Source organism: Myxine glutinosa, chromosome 1 (genome assembly GCF_964187855.1).
Source record: "Myxine glutinosa chromosome 1, kmMyxGlut1.1, whole genome shotgun sequence".
NCBI lineage: Eukaryota > Metazoa > Chordata > Myxini > Myxiniformes > Myxinidae > Myxine > Myxine glutinosa.
Genome location: NC_136261.1, coordinates 430,941,174 through 430,963,862, shown reverse-complemented (window position 1 = coordinate 430,963,862; position 22,689 = coordinate 430,941,174). Strand labels below are relative to the sequence as shown.

Below are 22,689 nucleotides of genomic sequence, written 5' to 3'. Positions count from 1 at the left end.
TGGTTAGCAAAGTTGATTTGCTAAACCCAGAAATCGCGGACACTGTATCGCAGCCGGAGAAGCTGTGCAAGAAGATCAGATACTTCCAGTATCTCTCTGGGAGGGCCTCTCGGATCTTTCCGACATCGTACGAAGTGTCTTTGGCTGTTGTGAGGAAGATCAGGTGGTCTGCAGCATGATGAATCAGCAAAACCATGATGTCGGTGTCCTCAGCCCTCACCTCAACAGGGGACTCTCTTGCCTCATCTAGAGCTGCCCGGACGATAGAGGTGTCTGCATCATCGGGACATTCCTGTACACTGATCCCATTTCTACCGAATGTCTCAGCAAGTAGCCGAATGAGCTGGGTCTTGTTGCTCTTGTTGTCGAGGAACTTTTCTCTTGGAACTAGGCTTTTGATGTCTGGGCGAATCAGAATGTCGCAGCATGCGTTCTTTGTTCGTCTCAGGTGATCATGGTCCTTGGTGGAGCTGCCGTATCCGTCAAAGACCACATTGATCCTGAGGCAATGGCTCCCCCATGGACTTCACAAACTGGAGGTAGCTCTCAGCGATGTCCTTCCAGGTGAGCTTAGCCTCCCATCTGACGTTGTGCAGGAGCCACCCACCATCAATCACCAGGCTCGTGCAGGGGTGTTGTTCAACGGGTTCCACAAATGCTTTCAGGACCCTTGCTAGTGCAGCCTTGTCTGGCTTTCGCAACTTCTGATCTTTATCAAATAGAGACATCAGTGTTGGCGTCAATTCAAATCGCAGGGCTTGTTTGGTCTTGACTTCACGCTCACTGATGATGATGAGGCGGTTGAAGAGCTTGAGTGAGTCAATAACCAGCTTCTTCCCATTGACTTTGGGTCCACTTCTGAAGCTCTCTAATGATTTGACCTTGTGCTTAGTTTCCATTGTATCCAAAAAAGTTTTTCCATCCATCTTGGCCTGCATGGCTCTGCCAACCTCCTCTGCCTGATCAGCATTGACTGGGTCCTCGGGAGTGCCTGGGTCCTCCAAATGATATCTCAACTTGGGGTCATCTCCGTTTTTCCAGTCCTCATTTAGTCTCCTGATCAGTGCTGCATCGTCCACGCACTCAGAATATGATAACATCTGTGAGTGGCCTTTTTGGGTGACTTTTGACAGCTTCTGCATCTCAGTCCCAGGATCATCACAGATGAAACACCTCAAGCCATGGCCAGGTGCAGCTATTACATCCCCTCCATACTGAATCAATTGAGAGGTCTCAGTAGACACCTATTATTGAAGCAAGATAATAATTATTACATTTCTGGCCAAGCTATGACTTTATCCACATTTTTCACATTTTAGCGGCCATTTTGGACATCATTTTGGCCACCATCTTGGATATAAAGCAAGATAATAATACAAATATGCTTAGCAAGAGTTCACAATTGTCCTAGAACAATATTTTTGTGGTTTCTTCCCCATATTAAGTATTAAATTTCTGGCCAAACTATGACTTTATCCACAATTTTTCCATTTTGTACGCCATTTTGAATTTTGACTTTTCCCCAAGGATTTGGGAAGGAATAAATTGAGAGGTGTTTGCAGACACATACATGAACACATTGGTGAAGAAAGCTATTGGTAAGCAATTTTTTCACAGATTTTTCAAAAAAATTATAAAATGCCCTAACTATAATTATTACAGGGCAGATTCCTTACCGCGACAGACGAAGCATGCTACCTGTAAAGAACTATCTGGCTCTAGATATTCCTCTACTCCCCCCTCAACCCCCCCCCCCCGGCATAACAATATTATAGTAGAGGTAATGAAGGCTAACAATTGTGCAAAATTTCAAGATGATTGGATGTACGGTCTGGAAGCTAGAAGTTGTTATTACGTGACGAAGTAGAGTCGCCTGGAGTGGGCATGGAATTAATAATTATCACACTGCACATGACGAGCAGGAAAAGTACGGAGTGATCTCACTGGGTCATTTTGACCTCAAATAAAATTCTGATTTCAGATTTGTCAATCGCTGAGGAATATTAACACACGACCAAAACAGATTTGGTGAAATTCCGATGATTTTTGATGAAAATATAACATTTGTTTCTGCATTTCTGTAAAGTAGTGTGCCATATCAGCCACATGGGGAATAGGTGTTGTTGACGATGACGTCAGTAGTGCCATAATTATGACGTCATAATTCGACAGGGACAACGCTTAGTCTGATCAGTTTGAAATGTATTGAGCATGATCTATGCAACAATTATTGAGAGAATATAAATTTATGTCATCGCTCATGTGGTCTGGCAGCCATTTTGGATCAAAAAAAAAAAGAAACGTTCAAAAATAGAAGAGTTGCCTCACACCAGTTGACTGCGCAGTGTCAGTATTCCATGAACACCATCTAGTTTTAAAATGTGGCTGTGGCTGAAATGTGGCTCATTTAAAAAGACCTCCACATGGGTAATAAGTGTTGTTAACGAAGATGTAATTGGTGCCTTAATTATGATGTCATAATTCGACAAGTGCAACGTTTAGTCAATCGGTTTGAAATTTAATGAGCGTGATCTGCACAACCATTCTTGAGAAAAATGCCAGGGACGTTGTTTTCATGTATTGTTATGCATTATGTTTGCCACTCTGTCAAAGCGCCTTTGGGCTTCTGGAAAAGCGCCATACAAAATAAATGAATTATTATTATTATTATTATAAAAGGCTCCTTTATATGGTATGTTGTGTGGGAGCAATTCAATCCTTTTATTGAATTCAAAATACAAAATTCAAATAATAAGATCGTTTATTCCAGTCACACGTGTTGGAATTTGGTGTGGTGCAAGCATCAAGCGAAACTCCAAAAATATTGTGGAAGGCTTTCACCAATTATATACAAATCTCCAAGCTGGGCGTTACATAGGCCTGGTTATTAGCAGGAAAATCGCAAACAAAATCTATAACTTCTCCCTTTCTGGATGAAATGTCAAACAGTTCATCTGATTAATGCTGGCAGGCGTGCAAGCAAAGAAGACCACATCTCCTTATAAGGCATGGCTACCTTTCTTTCAACCACCTGGGGCATTCCAGCCAGGTTACTCAAGGAAAGTGAACCTGCAACCTTCATAGCCTCAAGCATAAACATTGTCCCAGCAGTGGCACTCAGTGGATTTCCAACTTTTATTTTCCTTGCTTCAGGTTTAACATTATTGTGGCCTGTGACATTCCTTTAACAATAATTACACTGCACCTGCCTGCACGCCTAACTTGGTTAGTATGAACTGTTCCTCGGCAAACCCAATTATTTAGATTCATAGTATAAGTGGGGGGGCCTATGTACTCAATTTCAAGTTCGTGTGCAGTTCATGTTAATTTTGGGCAACCACTATAAATGTATTCTACTGGGTCCTACTAATCGGAAAAATGATGTCGCCATTTTTTCTGTTTACCTTTAGTGACCTTGACTCAAGGTCAAAGTTCAAACGTCATTACAGTGACCATACTTCATCCAAAGTATATCAAGCTTGGAACCAAAATGTGGTAAATTTCATAAGGAACATTGGTTATGACATTTGTTTCGTCATTTGACCTTTCGTTTTTTTGCAATATGCAAATGAGCTGATTAGAGACAAAAATATGCATACTTAGCAAATCTTTTTTTTTTTTCCCCTTTTCTTTTGTATACTGAATCGAGGCTCGTGAAAGCTAACATTTATTTCACAAACAAATCAACCAGACAAACAAAATACATAAAAAGAGGGAGCGGAAGACAATATGGGGAGAGAAGAGGAAGCACACAACCACAACATTTGAGAGCACGGAGAAGTGTGGGAGGGAGAGGGCTTGGGGGGAGGAGGCGTGGGAAGGGGGGCGGGTGGGAGAAGTATAAAACACAAGGACACCAAAGACTTCCAGGACAGAAGTTGGTATTTCAAAAAAGTGGAATTGGGGTGAAATTAGCGGGGGTAGAAAAGATCAAGGTTTTGGATGGGGGTCGTCCATCACCGCCGGGACGGCACGGCGGTGACGGCGGTGACGGGATGGCGTCACGTCGGTGGATGGGACGGCGGTGACGGCGGACGATGGATGACGGTGGGATGGAAGATAAGAGATGGTGGTGAACAGCTGTTTTAAAGAGCTGGAGGGTGGAGTGGGATTGTAGAGAGTGAGGGAGTTTGTTCCAGAGGCGGGAGAAAAGAGGAATGAAGGAGTGAAGGTGAGCAGAGAGTCTTGATTTTGGCGGTTATACATATAATGGCTAGTACATCCCCTCTTCAGAAAATGTTCATTGTTAGTAATTAATCACAAATGTATCCTGGGTCCTATTGCTGACTGATGATTCTTTGCCATTGCATCTTCTACTGCGGCATCACGCACTGCTGTGGTAAAAACCAGTTCTGACTGCTGCTGGATTTTGGACTCTTGAAGTGAACATTGTCTATATGGGAGGCAATTTTCTGCTTCACATCACGTTTTTGTGGTAGTATGTGCACACCATTTGTTTCAAGAATACTGCAGTATGTGCTGTGCAGTTCTGACATGTTGAGCTTCGTACCATCTGTGAGAAAGCTTTTGACCAGGCTAAGAAACTCAATATCTGATGCAATTACACCAACATTTGTGTCTTCTGCTGGAGGTTGCCTGCCCTGGCTGTCTCGTTTTGGAGCTCGCTGAACATGCTTCACCCAACATGCCGGGTGATACTTCACGTCAATTGCACGAGCATCGTCCGCATTGATAGCAGTTTGATTAAATTAAATAATTTGACTTACCAATGGGCACTAATAAAAATCAAGGTATGAATGAGGTTGACTGTTGACCTAGATGTAGATACTACAGGTAATTGTATCTTACAAAAGCATTAATTCTTTATCTTAACAGGATTGGAGTCCTTCCTTGAAAAGAGCAAACAATATATGTGTGACGCGAACAAGCAAAGTGATTTGGACATCTGCCAGAATCAATTTTGTGCTTTTAGGCAACAAATTCAATGTTAAAAATACGAACAATGGCTAAAACCCAACCAACATGAGCAAATGAGCATGATGAATGAACAGTATAGAGAAAAGCATTGGGAACTTGAATCCAAAAATCAATATTCCAGACATGACTTATTTTGCTTGATCGCATCACATGGTTAAAATGACATTTGACATTTCACCTTGGGTCAAGGTAAGTAAAGTCAAGTACATGTCAAAGGTCAGTTAATATCAAGAACATGTCAACAGAAAACAATAAGCAACATATTTTTCCAGTTTCGGATCCAGCAGAACACATTTGAGATGGTAACTAATGATTGGCATTCAATAATAATGTGGTGATGGGATTTATGTGTATGGTGAAGATATGTTAATTATGCCTATTTTTTCTCTAATTAGGTTGTTTGCTGATTAATTTGCATATTGCAAACATCTGAGAGGCCAAATGACAAAACAAATGTCAGAATCAATGTTCCTTGTGAAATTTGCTACATTTTGGTACCAAGGTCGATAAACTTTGAATGAAGTATTGTCACTGTAATGACGTTTGAATTTTGACCTTGAGTGAAGGTCACTAAAGGTCAACAGAAAAAAATGGCGACATCATTTTTCTAATTAGTAGGACCCAGTAGAATACATTTATAGTAGTTGCCCAAAAATAACATGAACTGCACACGAACTTGAAAATGAGTACATAGCCCCCCCACTATATAGTTTCATTATATTAATTCTGATTAGAATTAGAATTATTCCGATTACAATTATTCAAATAGTATCTGACTCTACAGTGGCATGTAGCAAAGTATAGAAAAGAAGAGACATTCCATAGCTTGTAGAAAATGCCAAGCAATAGAAAAGAGGAAAGATTCAAACAATATCGTGTGCATGCTAGACTACCCTTATGTTCTTTGGAGGAACCAAGTAATGCTCTTGAAAGGTTCATATATCTGTTTTTGAAAATTTGTTTTGTATCAGATCTGTTTTTTAGATGTTTTTTTTAGCTTTTGGAATAATTATTACTTCTTGGTCTGGCCAGTGGCCAAATAGACTTGAATCTCAACCTTTTAGGGAGTGGGGGTGAGGGAACGGTCCATGCCCCTCTTCTTTTCTTTGTAAGTCTGTGTTCAAATGTATGCCCTCAATTGAAGAAGCTTCAACATTGATGTTGAGAAAAATGTGGCAGCAACCAGCTGTGTGGCCATCCACATTGGGACCTGTGTAACTGAGCTGCTTGGCGGGCAATCATTGATGACATGAAGGGCAGTCATGTCATGGTGGTAAATCCATGCAAGGTTTTCAACTGGTTTGATGAGGATTACTTATGGGGACATGGACAACTCCAAACTATCCACTGATTGATAAATTGATCATAATGTGCCATTATATATTCACAATAACAGACAGTGCATTTGTGCTTTGAGAACTTCTCTTTATTGTGAAACCCTTCACAAATTCAAGTTTCATGAAAAACACAGGCAGGAGTCTTCTTCTGATGAACAATTTTACAACAAGGATGTTCTCCCCATATCACACATGGCAATGAAACATGGACTACCTCAAAGATTGGGTAAAAATTGATGTTCAAACTGCCATGAAAAGATGCCATCTGAGCACAACCAAAAGGGACAAGAAAAACAACTAAATCAGATAGAAAACAAAATTCCTAAACACTGGTCACAATAAAAAAAAAACTCAAAAACTTAACTTGGCTGGATACATGGCAAGGACAGACAAGAATTACAAACTAATAACGGAAGGAAGACCCTGAAAGAAGCACGATGAGATCCAAGATCAGATTGAGCGATTACGTTCTGTTACCATTTGAGTTTTTGGCATCAATGTTTCAACAATTCTCTATTCTGAGAATACAGAGGACCAAATTAATAAATTTTACTTTTTTTGTAAGCTGTAATTTTCTTTAAACTTAGTTTGAGGACACAGATGGTGTTAGCATTTTGAGATTCTTCTTGCCCTCTGACACCAATTTGCAGTCATTGTTGTGCATATCCTGGTGAGAGACAGCCATATGGCTTTCATCAGAGGTTTGGGGTGCCAGCTGATTGTTAAGGGTTACAGATGGTACTCTGTGAAGTTGTGATTACAAGGTATATGCAGAAAGGGCTGTATGGTTTCATGACAGCTTTCTTCTTCCTGGTTAACTGAATACCTTGCCTACTGCTGAGGATCGCTTCCAAGGGGGGCACGTACAACCCAGTGTGGGTAATGCAATGTGACTTTAACAAACCTATCTCAGCAAAACGTTTCCCGCAGTCAGAGCACTTTTTATATGAGAACTTCAGCGTGGGTTGCACTATGGAAGTTCAAGATCCGTTTCCTTGGTTCGAATAAAATCCTCGTCACAAATAGAACATTTGTAAAAATGCTCTCATTGGTTGTTATCTCCATTGGCAAGTTTTAGGAGGTGGGAAGCAGTTCTTCCAGAACTCAAAATCTCCACCTCCTTTTTTGGTAAAGAATTATTATTCATGAACCGGATTGTGAATCTTCATTCTCATAGCTTTGTTCCAAGGGCTCGTTTTAGAATACTCAATGATCCTCTGACAGCCTCCACCTATCGCTTGTTTGTCGTGATATTCCCCAGAATGATTTTTAAGAACTCAGTTAGGGTTTTCTGGATCATCTGGATTCCCTGTTGCTCCGACTATTACTGGTACAATTTCAGGTTTCTTCAATTTCGAAATCTTCTTAATCTCATTTTTCATAACATGGTATTTCAGATTTCAGCTCTCCTGCATGAATCATCACACATGCATTTTCAAATGGCCTTCACGAGAGAAACCTCCATCACATATCGAGCATTTGTAAGGATGCTCTCCTGCATGGATCTATTTGAAACCGTGTATGGATCTATATGGATCCTGTATGGATCCTGTATGGATCATGTATGGATCCTGTATGCCTTTTCAAATGGCATTTTCGAGAGAAACCTTTATCACATATCGAGCATTTGTAAGGTTGCTGTCCCAAATGGATCATCATGTGCTCTTTCAAATTGCAGTTTTGAGAGAACCCCTTATCACATACCAAACATTTGTGAGGTCGCTCGCCTGTATGGATCCTCAAATGTAATTTCAAATGGCCTTTTTGAGAAAAACCTTTATCACATAATGAGCATTTGTGAGGTTGCTCTCCTGTATGGATCCTCATATGTGATTTCAAACTGAAGTTATGAGAGAAACCTTTATCACATATCGAGCATTTGTAGGGTCGCTCTCCTGTATGGATCCTCATATGTGATTGCAAATAGCCTTTTCGAGAGAAACCTTTATCACATATCGTGCATTTGTAAGGTTGCTCTCCTGTATGGATCCTCATATGCCTTTTCAAACTGCCGTTTCGAGAAAAACCTTTATCACATATCGAGCACTTGTGAAGATGTTTTACAGTGTGGGTCCTCATGTGTATTTTGATGTTACTCATTGAAGCAAAATCCATTCTGCACACATTACACTTGAAACACATTTGCCTTTCTCGAACTTTTTTGTGTTTGTTTAATTTAATATTAATCTTGGTGTTGCAAGGCCCAGACATGCACCTGTATTTTATAGGAAGTGAGTCTTGATCTGGTGATTGTTTCTTCAGAAGAGGCTTCTTCCTAACTGACAAGCTGCAACTGGGGCATACTTGTCCCATATTACTTCTGGATTGTTCTACAGAAACAAAGAACATATGATATTTTTTTGTCAAATTCAAAATGCAAAATATTTAAAACATTTCCAAAAATTGCATATTTTCTTCACATTAAAGATTCTATGTTAATTTTTTACACTTCCACTCACCAGTTGCAAAACATAAAGCATTTCCGTTTGTCAGGTGAACATCTTCTGAACCTTCCTTTGCAGAAACACAGTTTGAATCTTCTGTGACAGATGAATTGTTGTTGTGTTGTCTGCCTTCCACATTTAATGGATGGACCTCACCTGCATACAAATCAGCGTCAGTCTTTTGCAGGGAAATGAGATTGACAACTATCTTGAGAGTTCATAGAACATGTCAAGCAATGGAATATAAATATAATTCACTTCAATACACTTCAATATAAATATAATAAAGAAGTTAAAGATTGTTAAAAAGAAAAATTCCAGATGTGAAGCGCAATTGAAGCAGTCTCCCACATTACCCTATTTCACATGTCTTGGTACTGCTAAACCGTAGGTTAGTGGAAGTAACAAGAAGGCGATTTGAGTTCAACAGTGTCCATGTATTTAAATCCAATTTAAATAAAATAAAGATTGTAAAATTCATCCATAAATTTTTCTGGAATTTACTGATGTTAAAAATTTCTCAAAATTTCCTTTCACAAAGCTCTGATCAAGTGTATCTCTACTATCAGGAGCGCCAGCAAATAATATCTCTCCCTCCTCCAAGTCCTGGTGGCAACTGGTCAAATCTGTTTCTGGTGTTTGTTCCCCTTCCATCTCCTCCCTTACCTCAAATGGCTACACACCTGACACTGCACGTGAAAAAGCTAAATGTCTCAACTCTTTGCCTCAAAATCTTGTGTCCCGAACCCATAGCTCTCTGTACCCACCTTAACCAGTGGAACCAAGCTGCACCTGGACTCTGTGTGCAGCTGGGTTCTGGACCAGATGGCATCAGCCCACGTGGCCTAAAATTCTGCTGTGCTGCTCTATCTCACCCTCTCTCTGTTCTCTTCACCTTTTATTTTACTCAAGGTCATCTGCCATCTGCTTGGAAATTAGACAACATTACCGCTTTACATAAAAAAGGTGCAAAAACAGATCCCTGCAGCTACAAACCAATCAGCCAACTCACAATCATCAGCAAGGTCATGGAATCCATCATTGCTTCTGATATTAAATCCTACCTATTCTCTAATGGATTGTTCTCTGATCATCATTTTGGATTAAGCCCAGGCCACTATAATCTGGATATTCTGCTTCTGCTGACTAAACAATGGATAGAGGTCCTTTCAATGCCAAACAGGAACTCAGAGCCGTCTCCTTTGACATATTTCATGCCTGCGATATGGTCAAGCACCCAGCCCTGATCATGAAACTCTGCTTCTATCGTATTTTTTTGTTGTTGTTTACAGGATCGAGGCTCGTGAAAGAGCTAACATTTATCACACGAAAAATCAAACAGACACACAAAGTATATAATAAGGGGAGCGGTAGACAAGATGGGGAGAGAAGGGGAAGCACACAAACACAACATTTGAGAGCAGAGACATCGGGAGATCTGTGGGAGGGCTTGGGGGGAGGAGTTGTGGGAAAGGGGGGGGGGTGGAGGGGCGGGAGAAGAATAAAACACAAGGACACCACAAGGACTTCCAGGAAGGAAGTTGATATTTCAAAAAAGTGAATCTGGGGTGAAATTAGCGGGGATAGAAAAAATTCTGGTTTTGGATGGGGGAAGATAAGAGATGGTGGTGAACAGCTGTTTTAAAGACCTGGAAGGAGGAGTGGGATTGAACAGAGTGAGGGAGTTTGTTCCATAGGCGGGAGAAAAGAGGTATGAAGGAGTGAAGGTGAGCAGAGAGTCTTGATTTTTGCAGTTTAACCATAAGAGGGTTGCTGGCAGATCTTGTGTGGCCTGAAGGAATATTTGGGGGACAGAGCATAGAAGGTGCTGGGGGAGCTAGGCCGGAGAGGAGTCGGTAGAAGAGAGAAAGACCATCAACCTGCCTGCGGTGAGCTAGTGAAAGGCCATCAGAATCGGCTTCATCGTGGGAGATACCAATAATTCTGAAAGCTTCAGTTTTTACAGCGTGAAACCGAGCTAGGTGTGAGGAAGGAGCACCAACCCAGAAGGGAGAGCAGTCCTCCATCAGATTGCGGATGAAAGTTTGTATGTGGTGAGGAACTCAAAGGTGCCAAGGAAGGACTGCACACGACGGAGGATGCCCAGTCGGCGACATGCTTTGTCGGCCAGCATGGAAATGTGGTTTTCCTAGGAAAGCTAATGGCTGTTGGTGAGACCCAAAAGCTTGAGTGACAGAACTTCTTCCGCAGAGAGTGAAGTCAAAAAACATCTTTCCTTTTGTCAGGAAAGATCTGAGAAAAGTCCACAGAGAGTGAAGAGGATGCCGCCTGCCGATCTCAGTGCAGAGATATGGAGTGGCAGAGAGTGGAGTCATCAGTAAAGAGATAGAGAGGATTTTCCAGATTCGGAGAGATCATTGATGAAGACCAGAAAAAGCACAGGGCCCAGAACTCTGCCTTGAGGAACTCCAGCCTGCACAGGAAGGGGAGATGAGAGAATTCCATTCAGGATCATACACTACTCACAATAAGTTCGGGATATTGGCAAGTTCTTCAGTGTGGTTGATTTTGTGTATTAATTATGTTGAAAAAAGTTGTTGGTCCTAATTCTATGGTTATTAATGAGTGTGAAAAAACACAGCATTCTTGATTTCAATATTTATTGGTTACAACAAATCACGTCATATGGGTGATACCCCCAAAACCACAAATTCAGGATTTCAGTAGCGTGTGTTCCCACCATTCGCAGCGATCACCACTTGACACCGACTCCTCATACTCCTCACCAGCCTCATGATGTAGATCTGCGGAAGTGCGTTCCACTCCTCCACCAGCGCCACGCGGTGTTCAGCTAGGTCACGTGGTTGGGCCCAGACATGCTCGATTGGGTTCAGGTTGGGTGACAAGGCCGGGCACTCCATGTGAGGAACCCCGACTTCCTGAAGACGAGCTGTGACGATTCTGGCTCGGTGAGGAGGCGCGTTGTCATCCATGAAGATGAAATCTGGGGTACGTTGAGTGTACTGAGGGATGATGATGGGGTCTATGATGTCCCGCAGGTAAGAACAGCCAGTAACTGTTCCATCTTCAAACACCAGTTCCATTTTTGCACTGACTGGTGATGCCTGCCCAGACTGTTACGCCACCTCATCCAAAGCGGTTCCTCAGGGCCATGTTGACCTTGGCGTACCGTTCACCTTGCAATCTCCAGTGACGTCGGCGGCCATCTTTTCTGTGCAGGGTGATCCGGGATTCATCAGTGAACAGGACGGACGATCACTGCTGCATGGTCCACGTGACGTGGTCTTGTGCCCACTGCAAACGGTTAACACGGTGTCTTGCCGTCAGTGGCGTCACCTGCAATGGACGTCTAGCATTCAATCCAAAGCAGTGGAGTCTGTTGCGGATGGTTTGTCTGGACACCATGGTACGCCTGGCCTCTCGCAAACGTGATTGAAGCTGCGGAGTGCTCACATATCGGTGCCGGAGAGCGTAGGTCCTCAGGTACTGGTCGTTGTTCCGATCGGTGACACGTGGAGCTCCACTCCTGGGTTGATTCCCGAATGCTGCTCGCGGCTGTATGCTTCGTAGCCAGCCTGCTGATGACACTCTGTGACTCGCCAAATTCGACGGCGACATCAGACTGCCCACTGCCAACACACAGGTGGGCTAAGGCTAGGTGGCGCTCCTCATCTGTTAAGCGACGTCCTGTACGCATTGTTGGGCGAATGGTGTACTGGGCAATATTCCTCAACAATACCTGTCTTTATAACCCCAGATATGGACAAATGTATGCTGTTTTGACCATGATTGTGAATTTGAGTTTTTGAGTATTGACCCCCATAGTACAAACAAAGTGTACAGTGAGCACATTTCATACAGAACACAAAACAAGGTGATTCCATAACCCACATACAATGGTCTGCCTATCCCAAAAATCAGTGAAGTGAAACACACACCCCTATAAAAAAAAAAAAATCAACTCACTCCTACAATATCCCTAACTTATTGTGAGTAGTGTACGTTGACTGCAAACGAAGAGGAAGTCCGCCAGCCATGCAAGGAGATTTCCATGGATACAATATGAGGAGACTTTGGTGAGCAGGGTGGGGTGCCAGACCGTATCGAAGGCACAATATATGTCAAGGGAGACGGCTCTGATTTCCTGTTTGGCATCGAGGACATCCGTCAATTGTTTGAGACAGCAAGCACCATGTCGAGAGTAGAGTAGCCTGGTCTGAATCCAAATTGATTCATCAAAGATCAAGCCATTGGAGATGAGGAAGGATTTACTAGAAGATGTGATGATGGATTCCATGACCTTGCTGATGTTTGGGAGTAGGATGATTGGTCTGTAGTTGCAGGGAGCTGCTTTTGCACCTTTTTGTGTAAAGCGGTAATGTTGGCTGATTTCCAAGCAGATGGCAGATGGCAGATGACCTTGAGCAAAAGAGAAGGTGAAGAGAACAGAGAGAGGATGTGATAGAGTGGCAGGGCAGGATTTTCGGACCCGTGAGCTGATGCCATCTGGTCCAGTTGCAGAATCAGAGTCGAGCTTTGACAGAAACTTCACCTTGTCAGGAGAGAAGGATACAGAGTCCAGGAGCAAGTGATTACGACTGGTTATGGTGGGTACAGAGAGCGAGGGTTTGGGAGACAAGACTTTGAGGCAAACACAGAGGCATTCAGCGTTTTCACGTGTGGTGTCAGCTGTGTAGTCGTTTGAGGTAAGGGAGAAGATGGAAGGAGAACAAACAACAGAAACAGATTTGGCCAGACACCACCAGGATTTGGAGGAGGGAGACTCTCCTGAGGTGTGGTGGAGTGAGGGCAGTGCAGTGAGAGTGAGGAATAGAGTTCTGATATGGAGAGCAATTCTGCCACCAGGTCGAGGCTCAGGTCTATCATATCAGAGGAGGGAGTAATGAAGAGAGCTAATAAGGAGTCAGAGACATCTTGAAGGAGGAAAGTTTCTGTGAAGCAGATCAAGTCTGGTTTGTTAGAAGCAACGTGTATTGAGAGATCTGTCAGGTATGAGTGAATACCGCAGATGTTTCAGGTCAATACCATTAAAGAAGACCTCGACATGTACGCTGGAATATGCAGTATTCTGAATTCAAAAGATTAAGGGCTGAATTTACGAAAGGTGTTGAAGAATTAGACGTGTGTAAAAACGCTAATGTGTGATGATCACCAGTTCAAAGTTAGTCGCCAATCGCGAAAGAGTGATTATCTGATGCGCTATTCTAAACCTAATCAGAAGCATTTAAATAACAACAAACTTTAAATGTTGGCAAGTGCATGTTTAAGAGTGTGTTGAAGGACTTGAAGCAAGCATTGCAGGACTTGTGATTGGTAGTTAACATGGGATGGTGAATATCGTATAGATGTGTTAGGAGTGCTTGAATTAGCTCAGATGAGGAAGAAGCGGGTAGTAAGTAATAGGGAAGTTCACCGACGTGCATTGAGATTATTTTAGGATAGATACAATCCTCTGAAGAAATATGGCAATATTAAATTTGTCCAGCCTTTCAGACTCTCAAAGCAATCATTTTGATCGCTGCTGAATCTTGTGCAAGATCAACTGGATCGACCTAATCCATCTCAACAATTGTCTGTGACACTGCGATTCGATACAATTGCATCATTTAAATTGGATGTTCGAGATATGTTCGATGTGTCACAGGCTAATCAGATGTTTCTACACGTACAACTAATTGGCTGTTTATCTCCCATCACAAATTGCGATCTGGACGGGTGGATTATGTTTGCACGTCCAAAGATATTTACCTCCGCCACCAAAGGTGGATGGAGGTTATGTTTTCACCCCTGTACGTTTGTCTGTCTGTTTGTCTGTCTGTGAACAAGATATCTCAAAAACTTATTGACGGATTTGGACGATATTTGGCAGAGGTAGTTTATGTGACAAGGACGAAATGATTCGATTTTGGTGAAGATCCGGATTCGGATCCGGCTAGTAGAATTTTAAAAGTGATTCTTTACCATTGGGAGATGCGACCAAAAACGATATATAGCACGATATCTCAAAAAGTTAAGAACGGATTTGGACGAAACTTGGTGGACAGGTTGTGTGTGTTTCAACGACTAATTGATTCCATTTTGGTGAAGATCTGAATATGGATTCAGATACGAGAATAATTTAATTTTAAAGGGGTGGTGGTGGTGGTGGTGGTTCGGTGTACAGCCACCCTGCTGCTGGTTGCATCATTTTCAGTGGGTGCGTCTGCCACTGATGCAATGCCTCTCTATTACCAGTTATCTGGTACTCATTTTGCTGACCTCGGAAGGATGACAGGCTGAGTCAACCCCACCTGGCGTTAATTCAACGGGATTCAAACTCAGGACGTTAGGATCCCAAGCCTTCCACCCTAACCATTTGGCCAACACCAGGTGATGACTTTTAAGTGATTCTTCACCATCGAGTGATTGGGCTAAAACCGATATATTGCACGATATTTCAAAAAGTTATGGACTGATTTGGATGAAACTTGGTGGATAGGTTGTATGTGTTACAAGGACTAATCGTTTCGATTTTGGTGAAGATCTGAATATGGATTCGGATACGAAGTTTATATAATTTTTATGCGATTCTTCACCATTGAGAGATCGGGTAAAAGGTGATACACAACATAATATTTCAAAAAGTTATGGACGAGTTATGACTAAATTTGGTGGACGAGCTGGTTAGGTGACAAGACCAAGCCGAAAAGATTTTGGTTCAGGTCCGAATCCAGATCCGGCCCATCAGTGGGATACAAAACATAAACTGTTCAGCCTGGCGGAGGAATGCGCTCTGCAGAGTGCTGTTCTAGTTTTGACAGCACTTAAGGTATACACATTTGTTTGCAAGATGCTCACTAAGTGCCTTTCGCAAATTCAGCCCCAAATGGTAATTTTGTAGGTTTCTTCTCACCAGTTGCAGAACAGGCAGCACTGCTATTTGTCAAAGGAACATCTGACTCTTCCTTTGCAGAAGCATATCTCAAAGCTTCTGAGACGGAAGAATCGTTGTTGTTTTGTGTGCATTCCACTTTCACAGGATATACATCACCTGCATACAATTCAGTGTCAGTCTTTTGCAGTACACAAAGTTAAAAACCTCCAAATATAAATCATGTCAATAAGACATTTATTCAGTCGAAGAAAAGGATTATCTAATTATCACAGAATCACTACACCATTACAGTATATTTGGTCCACGTCTTTACTGCAACCTCCTCCCAGCACATGTATCAAAATAAGACATTGATAATTAGACAGCTAGCTCCAAAACTTATGAGGAAGCTACTTCTTATGAGTGTAAGAGCAACACATAAAACACAAAGACATAAACAGAAAATACATAAAACATATAATAAAAGGATTGGGAAACAAGACGGGAAGATAGATGGAAGCACACCAACAATAAATAACAGTGACAGTGGTAGATCTGTGAAAGGGAGAGGGGTGAGGGTTTGGTGGGGGGGGGGGGGAGTAGAAAACAAATGGACACTACAAGGACTTTCAGGAAAAAAAACGGAATTTGAAAGAGGTGGATTTGGGTTGCATTAACGGGGGTAGAAAAGACCATGGTTTTGGATGGGGGAAGATAAGAGATGGTGGATAAGAGGAGATAAAAGATGGTGGATAAGAGAACATAAGAGATGGTGGATAAGAGAACATAAGAGATGGTGGATAAGAGAAGATGAGAGATGGTGGATCCTTGGCACACCTGAGCTCCTCACCACATCCAAGGCTTTCATCTGCAGCTCAATGGAATACTGTTCTCCCCTCTGGGCCGGTGCACCTGCCTCACACCTAGCTCGGCTTCACGCTGTTGAAACCAAAGCTTTCAGAATCATTGGAATCGTCCGCGATGAAGCTAACTCCGAGCGCCTTTCACTCACTCACCGCAGGCAGGTTTGGTTGTCTTTCTGTCTTCTACCGACTCCTCTCCGGCCTTGCTCCCCCAGCTCACTCTGTGCTCTGTTCCCCATATATTCGGAAGGGTCGCACAAGATTTGCCAGGAACCCTCTTATGGTTAAACTGCCAAAATCAAGGCTTTCTGCTCACCTTCACTCTTTCATTCCTCTTTTCTCCCACCTCTGGAACAAACTCCCCCACTCCCTTCAATCCCACTCCTCCCTCCAGGTCTTTAAAACAGCTGTTCACCACCTTCTCTTATCTTCCCCTATCCAAAATCTTTATCTTTTCTACCCCCGCTAATTCATCCCAGATCCACTTTTTTGAAATTCCAACCTCTTTCCTGGATGTCCTTGCAGTGTGCATGTGTTTTATACCTCTCCCACCTCCCCCCCAAGCCCTCTCCCTCCCACAGATCTCTCGATGTCCCTGCTCTCAAATGTTGTGTTTGTGTCCTTCCCCCTCTCTCCCTATCTAGTCTACCGCTCCCCTCATTACTTGTTTTATGCGTTGGTTTGACGTTTTGTGTGATTAATGTTAGCTCTTTCACAAGCCTCGATCTTGTATACAAAAAAAAAAAAAAAAGAGATGGTAGATAAGAGAAGATACAACATGGTGGAAAGAGAAGATAACTGCACATAGATCGTCGATGTGCAAACTGCAGTTACTGAAATTTAGTTAATTACAACTCAAACCTTGATTTAGATTTAAATAAGCATTTCAGAGTCAAATAAGTCTTTTCTTTGGAAGAAAGACCAAATTGTTGTTGGGAAAAAAAATCCACATTTTTGCTTTGATGGACCAGTTGGAGTATTGGGGTTGGAGTTTGTTTTCAAATGAAAGTTTTTTTTTTGTTGAAAGATGGCGACAAGTTCCACCAGGAATGACCCAATATCAAATTTTGAGTGTTTCCTTTCCATTTTGACCCCTAGGGCATGAACCTGGGGCATGAACCGGAAGTTAGAGAAAAAGCTTATATATTTCATGCGTCCCCCAATGCTGATTGCATATACAAGGTTACATTTAAAATGTTTTAAAATGTGCATATAATTACATTTTTTGGTATTCTACCTTTTGGTATTCCATTTTTAGCTCACCTGGAACGAAGTTCAGGGAAGCTTATGCAATGGGCACGCCGTCCGTCCATCATGCAGTCCATCAGTGCATCCGTAAACACATGAAACTTCTTCTCCAAAACCACGAATGGGATTGCGAGAAAATGTGGCACAAATTATATTTGTTGTGTTGTGACTAAAGTTTGGTCACGGCCTTAAAAAAATAAATCAGGGTTTTAGGGGGTCTTCCAGGGGTCAAAGTGGATCCAGGTTTGACCGCCCAAAATAGCAATTTGCTTTTTCCTCTGAAGCTACAGACACTATTTCAATGAAACTTGATCACAACCTTCATCACACCCATGATGTACCGAAGTTTGTTTACGGCACTATGAAAATCGAAGTGTGAGGGGGTCTATGGGCAGTCAAAGTGGGTCCAGGTTTGACCCCCCAAAATAGATGTTTACTTTCTTCTCTGAAACTAGACACGTGATTTCGATGAAACTTGACCACAACCGTCATCATCCGTGATGTACAAAAGTTTGTTCACGGCATTAAAACAAACATAGGAGCAATACACCTGGCACACACCTGGTAGAATAAACAGTATACTGCACCGACTAAGGGTATTTTAAACCAATTTCAATGGTTGCTAGAAGACAGGGCAGCATGAAGAATCAAACTGACATAATCATAAGACTTTAAACAAACCCCAACAAATACCTATTTTGGGGGGCAAGGCCCCTCTACCCCCAACCCCATATACCTCCTAATACCCCAATTTTTCTAATGCCTTGAACAAACATTGGTACATCATGCGTGATTAAGGTTGTGGTCAAGTTGCATCAAAATCGTGTCTATAGTTTATAAGAAAGCATATACCTATTTTTGGGGGAACCTCCCCCCCCCCCCCCCCTCCCCATAAACCTCCAAAGGGGCAGGTTTTTTTTAATGCCGTGAAAAAACTTCGGTACATCTCGGGTAATGATGGTTGTGGTCAAGTTTCATCAAAATAGTGTGTGTAGTTTCAGAGGAAAAAGCAAATTCCTATTTCGGGGGGTTAAACCTGATCCACTTTGACCCTGGCAGACCCCCTTAGACTCCAATTATTTTTAATGCCGTGAACAAACTTTAGTCACAACACAACAAAGATCATTTCTGCCAAATTTGGTCGCAATCCCATCAGTGGTTTTGGAAAAAAGGTTTCAAATGTTTATGTAACAATAATAATAATAATAATAATAATAATAATAATAATAATGCATTTATTTTATATAGCGCTTTTCAGGGAGCCCAAAGACGCTTTGACAGAGTGCAAAACATAATGCATAGCAAAATATGAAAACAATTGCAAAAAACAAGAATCAATAGGGAAATATCCATGGCAAAAAGGAGGGAGAAGGAGAAGAGCTAGTCAGAGGTTAAATGCTGTGGGTTGAATGTTGAATGCAGTGTTGAACAGGTGGGTCTTGAGTGATGTTTTGAATGTGGTGAGTAAGGAGGAGTCTCTGATGGTGTGAGGTAGTGAGTTCCAGAGGGTGGGAGCAGCGATGGAGAAGGCCCTGCCCCCCAGGATCTGAATTTGGTCCGGATGGGGGGGGGTCAGGAGGTTGGTACCAGCAGAGCGGAGGTTGTGGTTGGGAGTGTGTCTGGAAAGGAGGTCAGCCAGGTAGGATGGGGCCAGGTTATGGAGGGCTTTGTAGGTCAAGAGGAGGATTTTGTACTGGATTCTCTGGGAGATGGGGAGCCAGTGAAGCTTGTAAAGGACGGGGGTGATGTGGTCACGGGTCCGGGAATGGGTGAGTAGACGGGCAGCGGAGTTCTGAATGTATTGGAGTTTATTGGTGATTGTTGAGGGTGAACCATAGAGGAGGCTATTGCAGTAGTCCAGACGGGAGGTGATGAAGGCGTGGATGAGGGTTTCTGCAGCCATGGAGGAGAGGGATGGACCGAGACGGGCGATGTTTTTCAGGTGAAAGAAGGCTGTCTTTGTGATCTGTTTAGTGTATTTGTCGAAGGAGAGGGTTTGGTCAAATATGATGCCAAGATTCCGGATGTGAGGGCAGGTGGATACTGGGAAACCGTCGATGTTGAGGGCAAAGTTATGGGTGGATTTTATGAGCGTTTTAGGGCCAATGATGATTATTTCAGATTTATTATAGTTAAGTTTGAGGAAGTTAATTTGAAGCCAGGATTTTATTTCAGTGATGCAGTTTGTCAGGATAGAGTGGGTGGCGGTGGAAATGGACTTGGTGGAGATGAAAAGCTGGATGTCATCGGCGAAGCAGTGGAATTCGAGACCATGACGGCGGATTAAGTGGCCGAGAGGGGACAGGTAAAGGATGAAGAGGAGGGGGCCAAGAACTGAACCTTGGGGGACACCTTGGGGGAGGGGAGCAGTGGGGGATTTGCAGTTATTGATGGAGATGAACTGACGTCTGTCAGAGAGGTACGATTTAATCCAAGAGAGGGCAGTGCCAGTAAAGTTAAAGGTGGTTTCAAGTCGGGTGAGGAGGATGGTGTGATCGATGGTGTCAAAGGCAGCACTGAGGTCGAGGAGGATGAGAATGTTGAAGTTGCCAGCGTCAGAGGAGAGGAGAAGGTCATTGGTGATTTTGAGGAGGGCAGTTTCAGTACTGTGGTTGGAGTGGAATCCGGATTGGAATGTTTCATACAGGTTATTGGCAGAGAGGTGATGTTTGAGTTGAGCGGCTACAGTGCGTTCCAAAACTTTCGACAGAAAGGGTAGGTTGGAGATGGGTCTGAAGTTGTTTAGGGTGTCAGGGTTTAGTCCAGGTTTTTTTCAGAATGGGGGTAACAGCAGCAATTTTGAGCGATGGTGGGACGATGCCTGTAGACAGGGAGGAGTTTATTGTTGCAATGATAAGTGTAGAGAGAGCAGGAAGGGAGGCCTTGACAAAGCTGGAGGAGATGGGGTCAAGAGTGCAGGTGGCAGTTTTCATTCCTTTGAGGAGTTCAGAGAGGTCAGTAGGGGAGATTGGGGAGAATTTTGACAGGGGGTGGCAGGATAAGGGGGGGCAGGTCGTTTGAGGGGGAGCGGGTGCGGCGGTGGTCAAGCTGTTGTAGATGTTTTCAACTTTGTGTTGGAAGAAAGAAAGGAAGGAGATGCAGTTGTCTACTGTGAATGACTGGGTGGTGGTGTTCAGGGGGCTGAGGAGTTTGTTTATTGTAGAGAAGAGTGCTTTTGGGTTTCCGGAGCCAGAGTGGATAATTTGAGAGTAGTAGGCAGAGCTGGCGCGGGAGAGGGCATCTTTGTAGTGTTGTAGGTGGTCCTTGTAGGCTTGGGAGTGAATTGTGAGACCTGTTTTATTGCGGAGTCTTTCAAGTTGGCGAGCACGAGTTTTCATCAGGCGGAGTTCAGGGGTAAACCAGGGAGCAGAATGGGTGAAAGAAACTGTTTTGGTTTTTATAGGCGCAAGTTGGTCAAGGCAGGAGGAGAGAGTGTGGTTGTAGTAGTCAGTGAGATCAGAAGGGTTGTGGAGGTCAACGAAGGGAGAAGTGGTCATTTTTTCAGAGAGGGTGGATGAGAATGAGGTCGGTGAAAGAGCGTTTAGCTTATGGAAGTTGATAGTGCGATAATGCCTTGGTGTTGGGGCGGGGATGTTGATGGTTGATGTACTGACGGACAGACTGAATGACTGACAACGCGCCATCGCATAAGCTCCACTGAACTTCGTTCCAGGTGAGCTAAAAAAAAACGGGCCACGAGGTGATCTACGGAGTGCGGGGGGGGGGGGTGGTTGCCCCCAAAATAGGTATTTGCTTTCGTGTAAGAAACTGCACATGCAATTCCAATGAAACTTGACAACTGTGATGATGTAATGATGATGATGATCAACTGTGATGTATCAACATTTGTTGGCGGCATTAAAAAAAAACAATCAGGGTCTAAGGTACAGTTGGCATGTTGCCCCCTCCCCCACCCCTCCCCAAAGTAGTTATTTGCTCTTTTCTCTGAAACTACATGCACAATTTCAATGAAACCTCACCACAACCTTAATCACTGATGATGTTCCAATGTTTGTTTAAGGCAGAGGTTCTTAACCTGAGGTCCATGGACACCTTTGGGGTCCGTCGGTGGGCTTCAGGGGGTCCGTGAACCAGGCGCATAAAAATTATTTATAATTTATTTTCCCTAGCTTTTTATAAAAAGTTTTATTTTTTGTCTATGTATAGGATGTTATGTACTTATTCTTGCTTGCTGAAGACTAGTAGATCTGTAAGGTTGGTTGAAATGGGATGATACTGAGTGTAGTCAGGTAATATACAGTCGTCATCGTCATCAAGTTATGACTTCTAGAATAGTTCCCGTTGATATAAATTGAAGAAAATGTCCCCTGCCCCAGATTTTAGTGCTGGCCGCAAGACCTCGTGTTTAGTTTGGTATCGTCGTTTGCACGACCCGCCACCCAGTGCCACTCCAAATCAAGTGCTTATGTCTCACTTTCCACGGCTTTGCACGACTCAGGAATCTTCTCATATGCTGATGAGGTTTAAAACTTTACAGTATCTTCAGATCCATGTTTTTTCCCCTATATAATTATACTGTATATTCAATTACCCATCAATATAATTTTTCCATTTACCTGCGTCGCAGGTAGATGATGTGATGTGATGTAGATCACAGACCAGTCATGCACTGGCTCTGATTTTCCTTTCCTGTTTGCCATGTTTTTATCTGCATTTATTTTCTACATTACAATATATTGTATATCTTTCATCCATATTTTAATAGATAAATAATGCATGACACTGTGAATATAAATATTGGGGTACCATGTTTTTCTCCATTTCCTTCCATTCGAAGATATTTACATACCCCATACCCGGGTATTATCATGAATTCGGAGTAGAATCAGTGAGCTTGTCTCATATTTCAGGGGACTATCTTAATGTATGCTCATATTGACATATCATGTACCCACCACCCAGGTTTAGTGAACAATTCCTTTGAGCATGCCCTTGTTGTTGCCTTTTGACCCAGTCACGAAAAATGTGTTTTTGTTTTGTTT

The 22,689-nt window shown here is 42.8% G+C and overlaps 2 protein-coding genes across 2 annotated transcripts in view; both read right to left on the bottom strand.

Annotated features, from left to right (window-relative positions):
• Positions 1-6,349: 6,349 nt before the first annotated feature.
• The window catches only part of LOC137416484 (uncharacterized), a 29,494-nt gene continuing 13,154 nt past the window's right edge, over positions 6,350-22,689 (bottom strand). Inside the window, exons 3-6 of the mRNA XM_078770661.1 lie at positions 15,615-15,752; positions 8,735-8,875; positions 8,491-8,605; positions 6,350-6,540 (exon numbers count right to left, since the gene is read on the bottom strand). Of these exons, the coding sequence (XP_078626787.1) occupies positions 6,516-6,540; positions 8,491-8,605; positions 8,735-8,875; positions 15,615-15,752 (419 nt within the window). The 3' untranslated portion in view covers positions 6,350-6,515. The remainder of the gene's footprint in view (positions 6,541-8,490; positions 8,606-8,734; positions 8,876-15,614; positions 15,753-22,689) is intronic.
• Positions 7,679-8,478, bottom strand: LOC144889641 (uncharacterized). The gene has a single exon (XM_078770662.1). It carries the CDS (start codon positions 8,415-8,417, stop codon positions 7,803-7,805), a length of 615 nt encoding a protein of 204 aa, XP_078626788.1. The 5' UTR covers positions 8,418-8,478; the 3' UTR covers positions 7,679-7,802.

Excerpts from the sequence above, each read along its gene's own strand:
- LOC144889641 (XM_078770662.1), bottom strand. The coding sequence starts at position 8,417 with ATGTGTTTCAAGTGTAATGTGTGCAGAATGGATTTTGCTTCAATGAGT.